General features: G+C 39.2%; 2 protein-coding genes across 3 annotated transcripts in view; one reads left to right on the plus strand and one right to left on the minus strand.

Annotated features, from left to right (window-relative positions):
• Positions 1-8,812, plus strand: part of UHRF2 (ubiquitin like with PHD and ring finger domains 2) — a 75,405-nt gene extending 66,593 nt beyond the window's left edge. Inside the window, exons 10-16 of one of the 2 annotated variants that reach the window (XM_072359230.1) lie at positions 698-804; positions 3,142-3,304; positions 3,796-3,933; positions 5,381-5,504; positions 5,876-6,039; positions 7,220-7,318; positions 8,181-8,812. In XM_072359230.1, coding sequence (XP_072215331.1) covers positions 698-804; positions 3,142-3,304; positions 3,796-3,933; positions 5,381-5,504; positions 5,876-6,039; positions 7,220-7,318; positions 8,181-8,327 — 942 coding nt within the window. In that variant the 3' untranslated portion in view covers positions 8,328-8,812. The remainder of the gene's footprint in view (positions 1-697; positions 805-3,141; positions 3,305-3,795; positions 3,934-5,380; positions 5,505-5,875; positions 6,040-7,219; positions 7,319-8,180) is intronic. The other variant, XM_072359231.1, reaches the window with a different exon arrangement.
• Positions 8,813-11,822: 3,010 nt separating this feature from the next.
• The window catches only part of GLDC (glycine decarboxylase), a 39,699-nt gene continuing 31,034 nt past the window's right edge, over positions 11,823-20,487 (minus strand). Inside the window, exons 18-25 of the mRNA XM_072359220.1 lie at positions 20,253-20,402; positions 19,683-19,795; positions 18,897-19,038; positions 17,840-17,951; positions 16,457-16,552; positions 14,213-14,385; positions 13,474-13,554; positions 11,823-12,458 (exon numbers count right to left, since the gene is read on the minus strand). Coding sequence (XP_072215321.1) covers positions 12,315-12,458; positions 13,474-13,554; positions 14,213-14,385; positions 16,457-16,552; positions 17,840-17,951; positions 18,897-19,038; positions 19,683-19,795; positions 20,253-20,402 — 1,011 coding nt within the window. The 3' untranslated portion in view covers positions 11,823-12,314. The remainder of the gene's footprint in view (positions 12,459-13,473; positions 13,555-14,212; positions 14,386-16,456; positions 16,553-17,839; positions 17,952-18,896; positions 19,039-19,682; positions 19,796-20,252; positions 20,403-20,487) is intronic.

Raw genomic sequence — 20,487 nt, forward strand, 5'->3', positions numbered from 1 at the left:
ATTTATCTTTCTAGACATTCCTGACTTTTCGCTAGGTGACGTGAATTTCTGTGATATATTTCCTAAAGAAATTGTTTGATTTTGATCATTCTTTTTGTACGTGGCATAAGAGAGGCTGATCAACCTCTCTTGGATTTAAAGAAAATTCCCTGTAGGAATTCTACTACTACATAAGTGCCGCAGCTTAAAACGTGAATCTAAGTTATATTGACTTTTTACTAGTTCAGAGTAGCTGGAGCTATTTATGTACTAAAGCATCCAACTTGAATTTAAGTACACATGGCTCTGACTTATTAGAACTCAGCCCCCTGCACCAGCTGAAGTGATCTCTCCAAGCTATTTATGATGTATTTTGCAAACACTATATTCTTGTAAACTAAAAGAAGGCTCTACTTAGTGCTGCGCCACTTGCTAGAATGTGTCATTAAAGAAATATTTTACTTCTAAAAATAATTTTTTAAACAGCTGTAAATGCCTATTTTTTCAAGGAAGGCAATTTTCTTCTAATAAGGATTTTCGAAAGTATTATAGGACTGTGATAGTGGAATAGAAAACATGTGTTTCCATTTCTTGGAGTATACTTTTTGTCTGTCAGAGTAAATAGAGCAAATAAAGTCACTTTTTTTTTTTTTTTCTTTTTTTAAATTTATTTGCTTCAATTTGGAGTGTTAAAACCGGGGATAATCTTCTTGTACAGGATCGAGGAGATGAATTCACTTACACTGGGAGTGGAGGTAGAGATCTTTCTGGCAATAAAAGGATTGGAGAGCATTCATTTGATCAGACATTAACACACATGAATAGGTAAGTTTTGGAAATAAAATCAGGAAGTTTTCTAAAACCTTTGCTGTAGTGCTTAAACTAGAACAGACTTTCTATGACATTTATTTTGTTCTATGTTGTACATGCTAATTCGTGAAAGCAGTGATGCCTCTTGCTGCTAGGAGGTATTTTATCAAGTGTTATATTTTGTTGGTTTTGAGAAACATTTGCATCCAAATGAAGTAGGTTGTTGTGTTATTGTTACAGCTATTAGCCATGTCTCTGGTTGCAACTGTCCCAACGTTTTCTTCAGGGGACCTTGTTTTAAGTTAGAGAATTTCGTCAAAACTCTTGGGCAGAACTTCCAGTTTATTCCAGATGTTTCTGTCAGACTGATTTATGAAAGTTAAGTATGAAGAGAGAATGGTCATTTTACCTTGGTTAAAGTAATCTTTCATAGTTAGATAGTCTGTACTTCCATCGTAGTTTTGCAGAAAAAAATGAGTTGAGATGCTGCGTTATTAAAAACAATGCTTGAAAAAGAGCGTTTATATCCAAAGAGATTGGCTAGACCTCTGGTTAAAGTATTTCTGTGCCCTTTAAAAAGACTGCATGAATGTGCATAATGTCTGTTAAGTAGCTGACCATGTAACAACTGTGGGATGCTAAGACTGACTGAGACATTAGTGTGCTAAGCTTCGTTTTTGATGTGATGTGCTGCTGTCTTTCTGGCTTTTTGGTGGCATTTAGGGGAGAGAGAGGTAAAGCCAGACTTGGATGCTGAGAAAAGGAGAGAAGGATAGAGGGAAAGTGATGTGAACCACTAAAAGGAAAAAAGGAAAATGGAGGGTTTAAGCAATGAGTTCACAAGCATTTTCAATGAACAGAGGAAAATTCCTTTCAGAAATAGAATTAAAAGCTTGACTTCTTAGCATCAGCATTTCTCTGCTTTCAGCAAATAAAATATACACTGACGAAGCTTTGAGGCTTTGCAGCATTATTTTCCATGCTATGCTCACAAGGTGCTGCTCTCCATTACTGATTTTAATGAAAGTTCTCAGTCACTTTGGTGCACAGGATTATTGTGATTCCATATGGTAAGATCAGATTTGTTTTTTGCTTGTCCAGATATTTTTCTTTTCTTTTTTAAGCTTTGTTTTTTATATGTAAGAAATAAATATTTTTGAGTCTACATTGTGTACCTCTGTCTTGCTGTTGTTTACAGCATGGATTTTGGATTTATACCAGTGCTGCATATTGCTATTTCTGTTCTGAGATACGTAGTTTCAAATGAGTCTATTTTAGAAGGTTTTCAATCCCTGTTTTAATTAGATTGTGGCAGCATAGATACCGCAGCAGTTTGGTAGATATTCACACTGTTCTGATACAGGTTTCTAGAAGAGGGTCTTCACATAGAATCATAGAGTCATAGAATGGATTAAGTTGGAAGGGACCTTAAAGATCATCATACTCCAACCCTCAGCCATGGGCAGGGCTGCCCCTAACCACAGCCTGCCCAGGTCCCCCTGGCCTTGAGCGCCTCCAGGCATTGGGCATTAACAACCTTTCTGGGCAGCTGTACCAGTGCCTCATAGCCTTCTGAGTAAAGAATTTCCTATTAACATCTAACCTAAATTTCCACTCTTACGGTTAAATGCTGTTCCCCCTTGTCTCATCACCGTTAGACTGTGTACAAAGTCAGTCCTGCTCCTGTTCACAGGCTCCTTTCAAGTACTGGAAGGCCACAATAAGGTCTCCCCTGGGCCTTTTCCAGGCTGAACAAGCGCAGAAATATAGATGATGGATAAAATGATAAAGGATAAAATGCTCATACTTGAGTTAGTTGCTGTTATTTAATTCCTACTCTAACCAGCTCATATGCTGTATGAGGAATTTCAGTTACGCAGAGATTGTTGGATAGTTTTGTGGGCTTTTTTCTACATAGCATTTTTCATTGCATTCAGTATTTTTATGCTTGTGCTTAAAAAGCCTAAAAATCTGCTATTATTGGGGAATAATGATAACGTTTTCCTTTACTTGTAATTTCTCCTACTTCTCTCAATACCATCCAGGAAAGAGTTGTTTTTAAAAATGAAGGTTATCAAATCTGAAAGGAGGATTTTTTTTTATTGCATTTACGTACGTAATCTGAATTTTTATCTTGACCATTGGCAGCAAGATATTCTCTGTTCCTTTTTTTTTCATCGTACTTGCAACTTACTGCTTCTATCAGTTCTGCAGTTGTTGAGGATTATACTTAAAATTTCTTTGCTGCTTGATGAAGCATAAGCAAATTAAAAAAAAAAAAAAAGATACTATATAATTACATCATTTCCCAGAAATAATTTGTACGAAGCAATTCAATACATCTCTTTTTAGGGCATTGGCCCTTAACTGTGATGCTCCACTGGATGATAAAAATGGGGCAGAGTCTAAGAACTGGAGAGCTGGTAAACCAGTGAGAGTTGTGCGTAGTTCAAAAGGACGGCGGATCAGCAAATATGCCCCAGAGGAAGGCAACAGATACGATGGCATTTATAAGGTATTTTGGTTTCTACAACATAATGTTTTTCTAGAGCTATTTTAGGAAGTCTTGTTTGTCTTGCATTGTAAATTCTTTGTTATTACTTAAAAGAAAGAATTCTTTTAAGTCTGAGACAGCATTTTAGCCATAGTTCACTCTGCAAAGAAGTGAAGTTAGTCTGTGTAGTGATAATAGAATGTAATCCATAATTGGTTATATAAACTTGAATATGTAAGCTGTACATCTGCTTACCAAATGATAACTTCCTCACTACTTCCAATTGTGCTATAGCTTTCTGTGTGTTCAGAATCTTCTCAGCATCTGAAATAGATACCACTATGTTTATCAAAATCGAAAAACATTCGCTGCTGCTTTATAGTAACACTTGACTTAGTTTTCTTATTTATTTATTTATTTATTTATTCTGTTGGATAATTAGCAAGTGGGAGTATACACACACATCTGTAAATGTGGAAAAGTAATAGCAGAAATTCTATATTTTTCTGTAGGTGGTGAAATATTGGCCAGAAATTGGAAAATGTGGCTTTTTAGTTTGGCGCTATCTTCTGAGGAGAGATGATGTTGAGCCTGCACCTTGGACTTCTGAAGGAATGGAGAGGACAAAGAAGCTGGGTCTGAGTGTACAGGTTCGAGTCAGGATTGCAGAACTGCTTTGTTTTTTTCCCTCAATTCAAGCAAACAAATTCCAGAAATAGAAATGAGTTGTATTAAATTCCTCCTTTTTTTTTTCTTCCTGTACTTCAGAGTGACAAAATCAGATAAATTCAAAATGCACACAAAAATTATCTAAAGACTGGAAAAATCCTTTTAAATGGACAAAGCAGAAGGAATTGTGAATGAAGTTTTCTGCCTTAGCAGTGAAATACACAGAGAGAGAGAGAGAGGGAGAGATACACATATGCACAGTATACATATATGTATGTATATACATCAAGAGTTTGAATCCAGTGATAACTGTCCCAGACAAAATTTTTTCAAGTAATTGTTCTTATGGTTGAGTCCATCTGAGAAATGAAAAAAATATGTGCATTTCTAAGTTTTTCTCTGTGTGTAGCTGAGGAGTTTGTATGGCTGTTGTATTTCAGATGCAAAAATGAACTAACCCTTAAGGACTCGAGCCTTGCAGGCTCCATGAAAGTTAGAAAAAATCACAACGATTTCTTATCAAGGCGATGGTTTATCGTGTTACGTATCATCATATTCAACTTTGCCTTTGGAGAAAACATTGTATAGTTTGTAGAATCATAGAGGCTGGATCTCTGAAGATCATTGAATCCAACCCTCATTCTAACATAGGTCCTATAGAGTAGGTTGCATGGGAAATCTTCTGGCCAGGTTTTGAACATCTCATGATGTAGACTCATCGTCATGAAGTAGACTCCACAGCCTCTCTGGAGAGCTTGATCCATTGCTTTGTCACCCTCGATTAAGTTTTTCCTCATGTTTGCATGGAACTTCCTGTTTTCCAGTTTATCCCTGGTACCCCTTGTGCTATTGCAGGTCACCACTGAAAAGAGCCTGGCTCCATCCACCTGACTCTTGCTCTTCAGATATTTATAAGTATGGTTAAAACACCCCCCCTCAGCCTTCTCCAGGCTGAAGCCCCAGGTTGCTCAGCCTTTCCTCCCAAAGGAACTCCAGTCTTATCATCATCTCTGTGGCCCTCAACTGGACTTTCTGTAGAAGTACTATGACGGCCTTGAGCTAAAGAGCCTGGGACTGGACACGGTTCTATTGTGGCCTCACCAGGGCAGAACAAAGCGGGAGGATAAAATACTTCAGTCTGCTGGCTACGCTTTTTAACATACACCATTAGAAGGACATGGATTTAGATGTCAGTTTCCTTTTAATACAGTTCAGTCTAGATTAGATCTTTTAGCTTGGCTACAAGTTCTGGAAAATAGACCCTACTTTATAACTTTTCTTCATCATGTAGGATTTTAAAAATTATTTTTTTATTATTTCAATACATTGTCGTATGGTTTCAGAGTCTTTTAGAAATTAGTCTTGCTTGTATTTGGGAATTTTTGTATGCCAGTGGGTTTTGTTTTCAATCTGTGCTTTTTATTTTAGTATCCAGAAGGTTATTTGGAAGCCATGGCTAGTAAGGAGAAGAAAGATAAGGTTAAAAAGCAAACTGTGAAACAGGAGCCAACCAGCCAGAGTAATGGAAACCAAAAAAGGACAATTGATGATGGTATTTCTTTTTATTTTTTAGCTTTCAGCAGCAGAGTCTGTCGTGTTGTGTTTATTGAGCCAATAGCATGCAAGCTGCACAAAAGCATGAAGTTATTTGGAATACTAATATAAATTGTAGCTCACATTCTAAAATAAAGTAGCAGCCTAGGGATCCTAAGATTTTATTTAGTGCTTGTAAGGCTGTTTTTCTTTAAGCTTGGTAGGAAAATGAGCAGACGTCTGTGCAGCCCAAACCAATGCTGAGCTGAAGTGAGTTTGAATAGGCATTTGATTGACACATTTTATGGGTTTAGAATCAGTTTTGCCTTCCCCTTTATTAATTTAGACTAACACGATGATATTGCTGTGTTTTATGGTCATCATCATAAGCAGGCACTGAGGAACCTACAAATACACCTAAAGCCATGAGAATGGGAGATGGAGGGAAAGGAGAAGCTTTTCAGCTGACCCAAGAACAGCAATGGCTGATCAGAGAAGACTGTATGAACCAGAAACTGTGGGATGAAGTACTTGCTTCTCTTAAGGAAGGACCAGTATGTTTACTGCATGCTTAGATTCTTTTTTATTTTTTACTTTTCTTTAGAGTGCTAGGAAAAATCTTCAGTCTCTCTTAAAACTTAACTTGCTTGTTGAATGGTTGATGAATACAGATTTCTTCTAGCATTGCTGTTATTTATGAAGCCTAGATGTGAAGAAAATGTTGTTATAGTTATAGCAATCTAATACCAAATCCTTGTAGGGTTTGTTGTTGATGACTAGCTTGGCACCTCCGTAGTAGAGTTCTTCTTTCCCAAAAACCATTTGAAAGTGCTTTTTTCCTCACATTATGAAGGTAGAACCTTTTGTCTGTTTTCTATTCAGTGTCTGTAATGAATAAAAAGAATTTCAGCTGAAAATTGTTTGTAAGCATGGTTTTAAAAAGGGAAAAAGGTAATCTAAGAGCAGTTAAGTTACTGAAAAGTCATTTTTCTACAAATTCATACCCATTTTTCTGGTAAGGTTTCCAGTTGATTGCCACTGAAGGCAATAGGAATCACTGCTAACATTGGGTAGCTACCCTGACCGCTTTCTGGTGGAAACCATCAACTGTTTTAATTAAATGTGAATAGAGGTGTAGCTAGAATTTTATTCTGATGGAAAGAAGGAAGATGCTGTATGTAGAGGCGTATAGATGTGAGCGAAATGCAGATAACAGCACCAGAGGGTGTGAAAACACCCTCTATGTATCTTGTCAATATACACCTAATGCTGATTGTCTCTGGAGGGTAATTCAGTGTTGACTGAGTCTTAAAGACTACTCTAGAAGTGCTGCAGTGTGAGCGGTCACTTTGCAGAGTGACGCTATGTCTAACCATTTTATAAATCAAGCTTAGCAACTTACAGTAATTCTGTAATCTTTTTACTTACTGGTAAGTGAGTTTGGGAAGGGAACAGCAGTGTTACACAAGAGTCTTGTGAGTTAATCCATGCGTTTCACACATTTTCAGAGGCAAATCAATTTTATCACTTCTTCAGCTTAGATCCAAGAGTTGAATTTCATGCAAAAACTCATAAACAATTTAAATGTATATAGTAATTACCAAAGTTGGGCAAAATAGTTTTATATAAAACATATATAGTTAAAATAAAAATACTTTTGTTTGTGGGTTGTTGTGGTTTTTTTTGGCGTGCCTTTTAATAGTTTGTCTTTTTTATTCCTTTGCCCTACATTAGAATTTTCTGAAGAAACTGGAACAATCCTTTATGTGTGTCTGCTGCCAGGAGCTGGTTTACCAGCCAGTGACAACAGAGTGCCTCCACAACGTCTGTAAAGTAAGAATAAGCTTGGTTGTGCTCTGGGCTGTCTTCTTGGCTCTGACACTACAGACACTGGGGCCAAAACGTGTTTTAGAAAGACGATAATTATTGCTTAGCACTCTGGGCAATAACTTGCTGCATGTTTGCCTTCGGTGATTGCCATGTAATCTTAATTTTATGTAATAAAGAGTGGGACTGAGCTTTGTATAAATCCAGACACAACGAGTTGGGTTTAGCATTGCAGTCATTCCAATGTGATCAGAAGAGGTATGTTGGGAGTTGTTTTGGCCCAGGAGTCAGATGTTGATAGAGTAACAGTAAAGGAACTTTTTGTAGTTAAGGAATTAAAGGCAGATCCTGAAAGTGTGTAACATTTTAACCAAGTGCTGTTTAAAGGATGCAGAGTAAATACCAGAAAATTATTTGGGCTAATTTGAAACTACTGTATCACTCTGAATATGTCTTTAAAGCACAGCTGAGTCTTCCTGGGTGGAGGCTGTGTCTTAAGCACTACAACCCGTATATACATTCACCTTCAGCTTGATGGGAATGTCTGGAGTACAGCTGCTGTCTAACAAGGGTGCTAGAAAAAAAAGCAGCTGCAGTTGTGGCTCTGATTCACAGGAAGACATTAATGGGAATGTCAGCAGTGTTGTCTTTTAATCCTTCCCAGGCTCCATGTTTCAAAGTTCTTTTCTTAGATTACTTTAGTCACATAGGCAAAGTTGTACCCCAAGGGGCATAGTAATTACTTTTTTTTTCTGGAAGTACAGAAAATTGTGTGTTTGGTTTATAGTAACTCCTTAGTTTTGGCTGATGAAGCGGTCAGTATAAAAGAAAGTTCCCACAATTCACTCCTCTTCTCTGTCTGTCCTAGAGCTGTTTACAGCGCTCCTTCAGAGCTGAGGTCTTCACCTGCCCTGCCTGCCGTTATGACCTGGGGAAGGGCTACACCATGGCTCCTAACAAGATACTGCAGACCCTGTTGGACCAGTTCTTCCCTGGTTATAGTAAAGGACGATGATGTGCTCAGATCCTTCTGAACTCCTCCCAGTGACTTTATAGACAGTTAAGGAGAATAAATATGGGAAATTCAACAGTGGACCAGCCAGCTTGATGGGACTGAATATGTTGTCACATTTTGAAGCAGCTCACCCTCTTCCCCTCATAGCCATCTTTTTGGTGTAGTGAGATCTCTTAATTCTCGGCTGTCTTTTAACATCAAGGGTAGTTTGGGCCAGTTAATGAATAGTTTTTAAAAGAGAAAAATGAAAAGCTTCAGCTCCCACTGGCCTTAGCTGATGCTTGATTTATGATTTGTTTTTTTGTAACTACCTCAGGACAGAGGAAAATAAATTATGGGGATGACAAAAAGTTAGTGAATTTTTAGCTACACACTGCCTCCTGAATAATAGTTGTGCCTGGTCCGTGTGGTTTGATTTACAAAAAAAAAAAAAAAAAGAAAAAAGAAAAAAAAATAAAAAGAAAAAAGAAAGAGAAAAAAAAAAAGGAAAAAAGAAAACCAACAAAACCAAAACAAAACCCCACAAAAAACAGCAAAAAACAGCACTTAAGCCAGCTGGATTAAAGAACAGCAAATTATGTGGTGTGCATAATCCTTTTTTGTCTTTTTCTTCCATTATGCTGTATTTTTTTGCAAGAACAGGCTGATTTTTAGTCTATTTTTGTGAGCTTCATTGTGCTTTTCTTGTATCTTATGCAAGTTGACTACTAATGACTAATGAGAACAATATGAATGCATTGTTGCTGCATTAGTGTAAAGTGATCTGTGTTTTTTGCACTTAAAGAGGGTATTCAAGACACTCTAGTTGTGTAAAAAATATTTCATATAAAGAACTGCCACTTCTGTATTAGTTAAACTGTATGCTTTTAGTAGGTCTTGTATCAGTGGCAATACATCTACACAGCATTGAAGGCAGTGCGAGCTCAGAGAGGGTTCAAATCGCTTCATATTGTGATCTGAAATTTTATATACAATATATCCCCCCCCAAATATACCTTATTAAATATTTTATGATTCAGAAAAATTGCTAATTTTGTTTTCACTATTATCCTCTTACGCAAACTATACTTTTATAGCACAGTTGGTTTTTTTCCAGATTACTACATACTTTCTTTAGGTGGGTGGCTTTTTTTTTTCTAGGCTTGATATTCCTTTCGTTTATTAGTGATTTAAAAAAAAAAAAAAAAGAAAGTTAAGAAAAGAACGACCCAACATCTATACTCCTGCAGAGCAGCCGCTGTCATAGAGCTGCTCTGGTCTCTGCTGAGCATCTTTCTGAAGGAAAGCTGATGCTGGTTTGCACTCCATGTACCAGAGAGCAGTAAGGCCAGTCCGCCCACAGTCTGGTGCAGTTGGGTACTGCTGTCTGGTCATCCATAACCAACCACTTCCTCAGATGTTGGTGCTGTTTGGCTTTTTCATGGCAAAAAGTCAGTTTAATGGCCTACTCACATCATTCAAATGAACTTCTCTCCCTCCTTACCCTCCCTACTTTTCTCCTCAGGGGTCCATTAGCATGCCAAATGTTGGTAGTATCTCTCATAATGTAACAAAAAGAAAGTGTGCAGGTTCTGTTGAACAGTTTGGCTCTTTCTGTGCTTATTAGAATGAGGATTCTTTGTTCAGGAGACAAATTAGTATTACACATACACTCTTATAAGAGCTGTAAACAGTCTTATATTCTGTTGAACAACTGTGTCTTAAAACTGTGGGTAGCTCAGCCTTTTATGGGGAAACAGATGTAATTCAACCTCTGTAATGATGGTATGCATTTTTGCAGTGAGCAAAGATGCTTTTTTTTCTGTTCAATAGCTTTTACCAATTGAGGATTATATGTATAGTACCTTTGCAACATTTGGAGAGGGAAAGCTCTTAAACTGTGCATAGGAACACATGATTTTTAATTAATGCTCCAGCCTAACACGAATGTTGGTAGCATTTTTAGTGTTAATTATGTGAGTGGTTTTTTCTAGGTGAGTAGTTCAGATTTATGTTTCCAAGGCTGATCTTATAAAAACCTATTTTTAATGCAGAACAATTAGTAAATTTTGTCTTCTAGGAAAAGTGGTTATTTCTGATTTCTGTTAATTACTTCATTGTTATTGAGTTTACTGCTAATTTACCATCAGCTGCAGATTTGTCAGTTTAAAGACAACAGTGGGGAGTTCATCACTTGCTACAGTGATAGACGCAGTTAGCAGACACCATCTGGCATCATCAAAAAGTGCTTCTACCAAACATTTAAAGTAGTTTGGAAAGGTTTTGCAGAGTTAGCTTGGTAGATCAGAATGCCTGTCCCTTCCTCACACTGCAAGTGTTTTGGTCTTTCACATCTTTTTATCTCTCCCCCTGCTCCACTGCTCTATCAGTAGCCTGAAAAATGCCTTTTTCAGTAGTAGCTTCTACTTTAGAAAATTCTAATATTCTCTCCATACATAGATGTTTTGGGACCTATGTGCAGATCAACTTGGCCCAACCTTCCTTTAATGGCAGCCACTCCTATCATCTGTCATTAAAGTTTTTTCTGTTTTATTAATTCCACATGAAAGTCTTAAGGTAAGTAATGTAAAGGTTGCACAGCCAAAACTGAAGAGACCCAGATGTGCAGTATTTGAGGTGCTTCTGTAAGCGCTATCCTTGTTTGTGTCCCTTCAGAGAGAGCCCCTGGTCATGACTGTGTGCACACCTTTGTGAAGAGGTTGTGTAGTTCCTGGTTGTAAGATGCAGTGCTTTCATGAGAGTTACCTGCTTCTTGATTCACCAAATGCTGCTTCACATGGCCACGTGGGGCTGTCACTGCATGGGAGCCCACTTGTGTCAAGCACAACTCAACCTGCACAGACCAACCACCCATGTTACTCCAAATGCACTTGCTGGGGTCAAGTGCACTATCTGTCAGTGTAACTAAAGAGCTAGGTTTTATAGAAATATGACTTGGAACAGGTTAAAAGATGAACTTTAACATTTGTGACCTTGCTACTTAATTGAATATGGCATTATGTGTACCAGCAGGTCACTGGTCTCAGAGTGCACCATCAGTAGTCTTGGATGGCTAGAGCTCAGGTTTTGAATAGTGTTTATACAAGGTGTAGCCTTACAAAGCAAAACAAGCTGAGTACACCAAAACCAATATCCAGAACAAGATGTTTGAGGAATGATGTAAGGAGAATACTTTGTTAGACAGGATTTAACTCAAACCACGCACTTCACAATATACTAGAGAAGTAGTCTCCTACTTTCTCTGGAATAAGAGAGATTAGATGGAACTGCAAGGAAGCATTGATGCGATACAGAAAAAAGGTAAGTTTGCTACCACTCAGCAAAACTAATCATTTTTTTTTAATGACAGATTTATCTCAATCTCTGCCAGCATTTTGCTTCATGTAGTATCTGTTACTGCTGTGGTAATTCTGATAAACCAGGACTTCAGTCTCAGAAGCCCCAGTTCCATGCAAAACCAGCTTAAAAGTTACAATGCAAAAGATTATGATACTTAAATTCTGACCAAATAATACTTAAATTTATTAGAATACTAACATTGGTAGATAAAAAAAAAAAAAACAGCACAAAATATTAACATTAGCAATGCCACCAGTAGTACCCAAAGTAAATTAAACAACCTACTTCATCTGTTTTTACAAAATATAAACAATTAGTCCTGCGGTTAATGGTTGTTACTACAGCTTCACACATCTGCACCTTCTAATTTTCGCAACCATGTTTTGTATGCCATGTCACAAACTGGGAGTTAACAAAGCTTTAGCACAAGGCTGACAAAATGCTGAATCAAGGCATTAACATCAGCTGCTGAGGAACAGACACATTTTGTTCACACCTACTATACTGATTGTATTTACATTTTGACTGAGCGGTGATTCAATTAACGAATGTGGTGATTATCCAAAATATACACAGTATATAAATCCCCTATCAGGTCTGGAAGGAAAAGGCCATCCTGATGGACTCAGAAACTTGCTGGACGCAGTGTTACGAAGATGCTCTCTTCTGCTCAGAGAAGGGAGATTCATAGGCTTCCATTGGTGGGCAGGTACAAACCAGATGCTGGTCTCCATATATGTCATCAATGCGAGCGACTGTGGGCCAAAACTTGCTTTCAGGCTTCACAAAAGGCTAAATGCAGAAATTTAAAAAAAAAAAAAGGCATTATTTTAATTGTTGTGCTAAGCAAGTGTGTATATGTAGCAGACACCTGGAGCTTTAAGAACAACCAATGTTGGAGAGTGAAGTGAAACCTCCAGCGCATTTTCAGTCTCTTAAAGTCAACAGGTACATGTAACAGAAGTAGCAGTTAGTTAAAGGAACATTTAGATTTTCCAAGAAGTGCATCTCTGTCCTGCCCAAGCCTGCAAAGGAGCAGACATGAAATAATCAAGAACTGTGATCCCTTGAATTACTGGCTAATGAAGAGGAAACCAAAGAAAAGTGAAAAAGACTATCGGGACCTGCGCTGTTCAATGCTGTAATAATTTATATTAAAAAAATAAAGTAAAATAAAAATAAGGGGGCAGTTCAATTATTCTTCCTTGAAACAGTACATGGCAATAATGTAGGTGTAAAACGGGTGCAGTTCAGCTGCAGGTGAGAGAAGTTACGCGCATTTAGACAACTAATGAGGTTGTCTAAGAAGCAGATTTATGCAGTGCTCTCAAGAAATCAGATACATTGCACCCCAGTCCCCCAGTCTGTTCTCTGCAGCTGACTTGCATTGGTGTTGCCTGCACCGTGCTGCCTTTCCCTCTCACCAAACCCTCCTCTAAGTTCCTCATAGCAGAGTGCTGAGCCTTAAATGTGGTCTGTTTTCAGAGGCTCTGGTGCCTTATGTCCAAACTGAAGGGACTGGAGCTGTAACTTCACTTCCCACAAATAATAACCAATATCCAAGTGCAGACATTAGAAATCCAAATTCACGTTTCCTTCATGTGTAGAGGTTTTTTTTTTCCTTGTCTTGAAAAATAAAACTTACAGAACTGCTGTAGGGCTCACACAAACAAACTCTGTAATGGTAAAAATAGCTTTGAAGTGTTTATTCCTACCAGACTCGTTCTTCTGCAATAGACCAGAAAACCACAGAGCAGAAAGCAAATTCATACATTACCACATCACTGACATTCCATCGTTTACTCACCAGTGGGAATGCTGCCACTTCTCGGGAATAAGGGCGATCCCACTTTGAAGAAGTGACACAGTTTAGAGTATGTGGTGACATCTGCAAGCAGAAAGGCGTGTACAACATGAAATTACTGGATTCAATTGAACATATCCGTGTGAATCTTCCTTAAGATTCACATTATTACATAAAAATAACCCAGATTACCTCTGATATCTCCTTGAGATAGATACAATATATCACAGGGGGAAAAAAAAGAGTGGATCTAAAAGAGTACCTATTCATTCCACTTTGCTCAACAACATCACCCAAGATGTGAACGTGCTTCCAGCTTTTCACTACATTCCCTCAGTATTTCAAGATTCAGTGCAGCCTCACAACAGTTAACCAGAACTCGAGCCTGTAGCAGTATTGTGCCATAGTTGCTTAAGTAATTCATCTGGTCTTCATTTTACTGTTAGTTTTAAGGTCATTTCACTTCCTTTCTTAAACAAGTAAGCCCCACTCCTTGACTAATTTAAGATGGTGCCCAAAACTAGAGATCATATACTGAGCTTTTACTTTAAAATTCAGAATTCTGGGTTTTGAGAACTTTCAGGATTTCTAAAGAATTTCAAGACATTAATGTGCAACCTTATGCTACTTCACTGCCACGCACCTATTTTCTGGGATACAGAAAGACCAGGACAGGGGCTCAAATGGTCTCAAATTAACTCTCAAGAGTTAAGCTGCTAACTTGCTCTACCTGCCATCTTACCTTTAGAGGGTTAACCTGGGGGTCCATCCTGCCCTCCTCTATCTCAGCAATTTCCTGTCGAATACTGATCATTGCATCACAAAACCTGTCCAGCTCTGCCTTGTCTTCAGACTCTGTTGGTTCAATCATGAGAGTCCCTGCCACTGGCCAGGACATGGTTGGAGCATGAAAACCTGAAAACAGAATCCAGTCACTGACAACAGGTCATGAGCCAATACGTTCACCAGCTAGCAATGGATTCAAAATTAAGCCCTTTCTATGATCTTTACAGGAGTGAACACATGGACTGGTAGCGCACAGCCAGATTTTCAAGTATCTTAATTCTCCTAAATCAAAAGACACTTTTGCTGTGTTATTTACAAAAGGGTTTAAAGTTATACACCGATAATGAAATTATCTTAAAATCTGCACTTCTTGCTCTGTTAGCTTTTAGCTAAACACAGATTATTTCAATAGTATTGCAGTATGTTTTGGTTTGGAAGGGACCTTTAAGATCATGTAACTTCAACCCCCCTGCTATAGGCAGGCACACCTTCCTCTAGAGCAGGTAGCCCAAAGCCCCATTCCAGCCTGGCCTTGAATGCTTCCAGGGAGGGGACATTCACAGCCTCTCTGTGCAACCTGATCCAGTGTCTCACCACTCTTACAGTAAAGAATTTCTTCCCAATACCTAGTCTAAATCTACTCTCTTCCAGTTTAAAACCATTTCCTCTCATCCTGTCCCTACATGCCCTTATAAAAAGTCCCTCCCCAGCTCCAGGTACTGGAAGGCCACTACAGTGTCTCCTTGGAGCCTTCTCTTCTCCAGGCTGAAGGTTCTCTCAGCCTGTCTTGTAGGGGAGGTGCTCCAGCCTCCAAACTTTGTCTTCATGAGATTGGCATGGGCCCACTTCTCACGCCTGCCCAGGTCCCTCTGGATAGCATCCCTTCCCTCTGGCATGTCAACTGCACCACCCAGCTGGGTGGTGGCTGCAAACTTGCTAACAACTTGATCCCACTGTCCACATCCACTACAAAGATGTTAAATAACACCGGTCCCAGCACTGATCCCTAAGGAACACCACTTGTCACTGGTCTCCTCTTGGACACTGAGCCATTGACTGCAACACTCTGAGTGCAACAATCCAGCCAATTCCTTATCCAGTGAGTAGTCCATCCACCAAATCCATTTTTCTCCAATTTGGTGTCCAGGATATTGTGCAGGATGTCAAACACTTTGCACAAGTCCAGGTAGATAGCATCACTAGCTCTTCCTTTATCCACTGATACTGTAACCCTATTATAAAAGGCCACCAATTTTGTCAGGCATGACTTGCCCTTGGTGAAGCCTCATCATTTTTCATGTGCATTCAGGAAGTGCTGCTCCTTGATTGTGCCAGGCAAAGAGGTGAGACTGATTGGCCTGCAGAATCAGAGTTGGAAGGGATCATTAAAGTTCATGTAGTCCAACTCCCCTGCAACAAACAAGGACATCCACAGCTAGATCACATTGCCCAGGGCCTGACCCAATGTGGCCTTCAAAGTCCCCAGGATTGGAGCAGCAAACACATCTCTGGGCAACCTGTTCCAGTGCCTCACTCTAAAAGGCTTTTTCCTTATATCCAACCTAAATCTACCCTCTTAATGCTTGAAACCATTTCCCCTTGTTCTGTCACCACAGACCCTCCTAAAGAGTCTGTCCCCTTCTTTCCTGTAACTCCCCTTTAGATACAGAAAGGCTGCTATCAGGTCACCTCAAAGACTTCTCCAGGCTGCACAGCCCCACTATCCAGGTTTATTTCCATTCCCTGCTGCTCACTTCAGTGTTTGGTCCCTACGCCTTCCTATCATATGCCAGTGCAAGATTAATACAGATTTGTGCAGTAGGAGATGAAGAAAGAAAACAGAAGGTTGCTTGTTATCATTTCTTTCCTGCACTGCTGCTAAACACATCCTTTAAGCTGCAGATCATATTCTTCAGAGCAAGCACACCAAAAACAACCTTGGAATACCCAACCAGTCACGTAATGACAAATCTGGAGGGCAGTTTACTAAGGTGGGGAAGAAGCAGCAAATTCTTCAGTAGTTATTACAAATTCATGGATGCAAAAGCTCACTAAGCTCTTAATGAGCATGTGGAAAAAAATGATGAGATGATCAAGGCAGATTCATCATCCATAAGCACAAGACTAGAATGTTTTGAGAACCCTTCAGAAAATATTTGTGAATTTCTCATTTAGGTTATTTAGAAGGTATTTGACTAACCATAATCCTGAAGTCGCTTAGCAAGATCCACAGCTTCAATGTTTGCTGTTTTTTTGAAAGGTCTTGTATCCAAAATGAATTCGTGGGCTACGTAACCTGTAAGGAAAACAATGTGCACTGTGTTTACTTGTTGGGAGAATAATGCAATCTACTGAGCCATCTACCCTCATTGGTTTTGTGTATAATATGACAAAAAGACCAACTACAAAATATCTGCTTTGTCAAAATCTCTACCCAGAGACATGATCAGGTTAAGAGATACACAACCCAGTATTTGAAAACTCTTCCTCCAGGACCCACATGAGCTTAAGAGGCCTCATTTTCCAAGATGTACAGAAGAGGGCAGTCAAAGTAGCTCATGTCATCTGTAAGCTCTGTGATAAATAAATGGATTTGTCTGTAGCCCAGCATCATTTGGGTCACAGACTTTTGCAATTTAGCCACATAAAAGAGAACTGATTTCATGTTACATCAGAGAAAAGTTCATGTCTGTTATTATAGAGAGGCTAAAGACCAAAGTTACCTAAAGCCACAATTCTGAAGAACTCTGTTACATTTCTTTAGTGAATCCTTCAAAATCTGAAATTTTTTCTTTACTTCTGTGAGGAAATAACATATTATCCTAAAATGCAACCTGCAGGTTTAGTCAGTGTGTACTTTTAAATTCAATCAACATATTTTCAACTGTGTAAGTACTGTACTCAAGTTTTCTCTGGTGCCACTTGGCTTTAGCAAGCAAAACTGCATTTTATGATAGTTATGATGGTCTACTGCAACAGACAGGTAATTGTGTCCTCTCTTATTCCCTACTCTTACAGGACAGGAGAGTTGTATCAGGGAACTGGAATGTAGCTGAAGCGTCTCCCATTGTCAAGGAGATTCTCATCCTCCTTGTAAACCAGAGTAACAAAATGAGGATAGAAATTATTATTATTACTATTATTTTTCTCAGTGGATTGTGTGTAAGGGAAAGTTTAATTCCAAAAATTGAATTCTTACGTTGTTATGTGGGATGTAGAGAGGTTAGGGGAGGCTTGGAGGCCTGACATAGTTGCATCCTCTTTTTCTACTGTGTCATTAATTTAACTATTAGACTTCAAGGAGAACAGTTTGATTTTCCAAGGCTTACCCCATCTTCTGCCACCATTTCATCTAACTACAAAAAAAGGCTTTTTTTTACCTCTGCCTCCAGCTATCTCTGTTCAATTGCAACATCTCCACAGAAGCTGTAGTGGGCTCTTCCTCTCCTTGTGTACAGCACCAGGAGAGGACTGAGATTCAGCTGCCACATAGCATTAGGTAAGAGCCATACTGCAAGCCAACTTTTACACAAAACATTTTGAAAAGAGCTTTGAAGAGGAAATCAAATAGCCCGCTACTTGCCTCTTACTCCTCTGAAAAGGATTTTGTAGTGTTTCTCTAGCCTCTTTGCCATGTAGTTTGCATTTAATATAGCGATCTCAGAAGCATGTTTAAGACCTTTTGCTCCCATTGTCTGAAACAGGAACAACATGAAGAAACAGTTCTAAAAACATTCTCAAGCAAGGTAAGTATGTTCTTATCCCGACAAACACGACAGAGTGGGAAGATGTGGCTCATTCATGGCAGCACACTGATACTGCAGATTTCCACACTGGACTCACAGGAAATCACAAGGAAGACATGGCTTGTTAGAATGCTCGTTGGCCTAAGAGTATGTGTGGAAAGTAAACAGGTGAACAACCCAACTCCAGAAATGGAGTAGCTTTGAAACGAAGAGAGCAGGACTGGTGAATTTCATCAAGTGGCTTCTATCTGCCTGTGCTGCCCCCACTGCCTGCACCTCCAGGCAAAGAGCACCCACAGAGCTGCCTGAAAAGCAGCCTCTGCTGCCTGAACAGACACTGCTTTGGTGTCATATCACAGGGGAAACTGTGCATTAACAAAGCTCAGAGCCATCTGAACACAGATGGATACTTATTTCTCTGGTAAGGTACTGCCAAACGTAAGGGCTGGAATTAGTGTTTGACTTCCCTTGAGTCAGGCTGACAGAGAGCAGCCTGTGCAGTTCTCTCTTTATATGGAACAACAGGGAAAAGAAGTAGTTTCCAACCAGCTTATAAACAAAAATTTACTGTCAGAGACAGCAGAGGGACAAGCCTGATAGTAGCCTGCTTGTGAACACTTGTCCACAAGTCTACTTGTCTCAAGAATTATTACCAAGAAGAGTCAGAAGAATGAAGCAGGCTGTATAGATACATTACTGCCATCCTGCCATATTAATAATTGTAACAGATGGCAATAGGCTTTTCTACCATGGGTGCGCTGGACTCTCTGTCAACAGCACATGAAGCGCTGCACTTAAACCGTCTATGTAATTCCAGTGGTAGAGGTACTCAGATCTTCTGAAAGAGAAACAGACCTTCAGCTGATACTCCTTAAAAAAAAGAAGTCTACAAACCTTGATATACACCCAGGAAATGGGCAATATGGCACTGGAACCCCAAGGTGCAGCACTGACAGTGCCCAAAGGACAAGCATCCTTATCCGTCTGAATTTTGATGACAGGATGGGTAGGCAAGTAGGGAGCCAAATGTTTCTTCCTAAAACAAAACGATTGACCTTAGAACATAAATATGTGCTGCTGTGTTACCATTCCTGATGAGATTCTCTTCCGCTTCCTTTTAAACACAGTCCTCTAGGAGGTCTGGTCAGTGTCTTCTTCTGCATAAAATGCAGTAGCCTAACTAGTGGCTATGGAGGATGGTACTCATTTTACAGACCATCGCAAGATACTCATGCAGCTATCCAAATAAAAATGCTATTTCAAAAGAACAAGATAAATACATATTTTTTAACAATAAAATTAGAATAGGATCAAGATTTTCGTCCACCATTTCAGTGGGCTGTATACAGTATTGGTCCTCAAAGCCCACAGATCAGCTCTGTATTTATCCAAAAACCATACTGCTGAGCAGGGTCTGCCCACACATAGTAAGGGCCAACATGCAGTCAGGGCTTGCAAATACTTGTGAGCCTCATCATTCAACAGATCAGCACACGATGCTATGACATGATTATCTGGGAGAAGGACTAAAGTTTACAAACAGCAATATACTTCTCACATGAATGGCTCTATACTTAAGGGAACTGTCAATGAATTCATCAAGGGATTTTGTTTGTTTGCATTCTGGATTTATTTTCCTTAAATAAATTCCTTAAAAAAATCTTATTAAGATATACTTACACTCCAATTGGTCCCATTCCAGGTCCTCCTCCTCCATGGGGAATGCAAAAGGTTTTGTGAAGGTTTAAGTGAGAGACATCAGAGCCATAATCTCCAGGACGACACAGACCCACCTGTGAAGTGAATATGTGTATGTGAACTGATCTCCTGGCATTGAAAGACCAGCTACTGCCCTCAAGAAAATTACACTGTAAGAGATGTTACACATTTTCTCATTTTCCTTTAACATGATGCATCACAAACAAGTATTGATGCAAACACAGTGAGATTTTTGCTTTAGATATTCTCATTCATGTTTAAAGAATGCCTCTGACAAACATGAGGCAGGCTAAGTCATTTTCATTGAAGAATTCATAGATCTTGTAACATATTTCAGAGTAAACTTACATAAACAAAAGTTACACCAGCAACTAACTCCTATTACTATTCAAGGAATCCTCACTGCCTCCCCTGAGCCCTCCGCCATCTTATAATGAAGTTATAGTCTGAACTGAATGCTGCCATGATACGTTATTTTTCCAGAGAAACTACGGGCTAAATTGTACTGTATCTGCCTAGAAGACCATATACCTGGGCATTCATATTTGCTCCATCCAGGTAAACCTGGCCGCCATGTTTGTGAATCAGATCACACACATCTCCAATCTCCTCTTCAAACACACCATTGGTGGAAGGGTATGTGATCATGATGGCTGCCAAGTTCTCTTTGTGCTTGTCCACCTGGAGGCAGGGAGGAAGACAGAGGAAAAGTTCACTGAGGCTCATAAAGCTTCTTCAAGTCAAGACATCTATGAGAGCACTTTGC

The sequence above is a fragment of the Excalfactoria chinensis genome, chromosome Z (assembly GCF_039878825.1).
Source record: "Excalfactoria chinensis isolate bCotChi1 chromosome Z, bCotChi1.hap2, whole genome shotgun sequence".
Classification (NCBI taxonomy): domain Eukaryota; kingdom Metazoa; phylum Chordata; class Aves; order Galliformes; family Phasianidae; genus Excalfactoria; species Excalfactoria chinensis.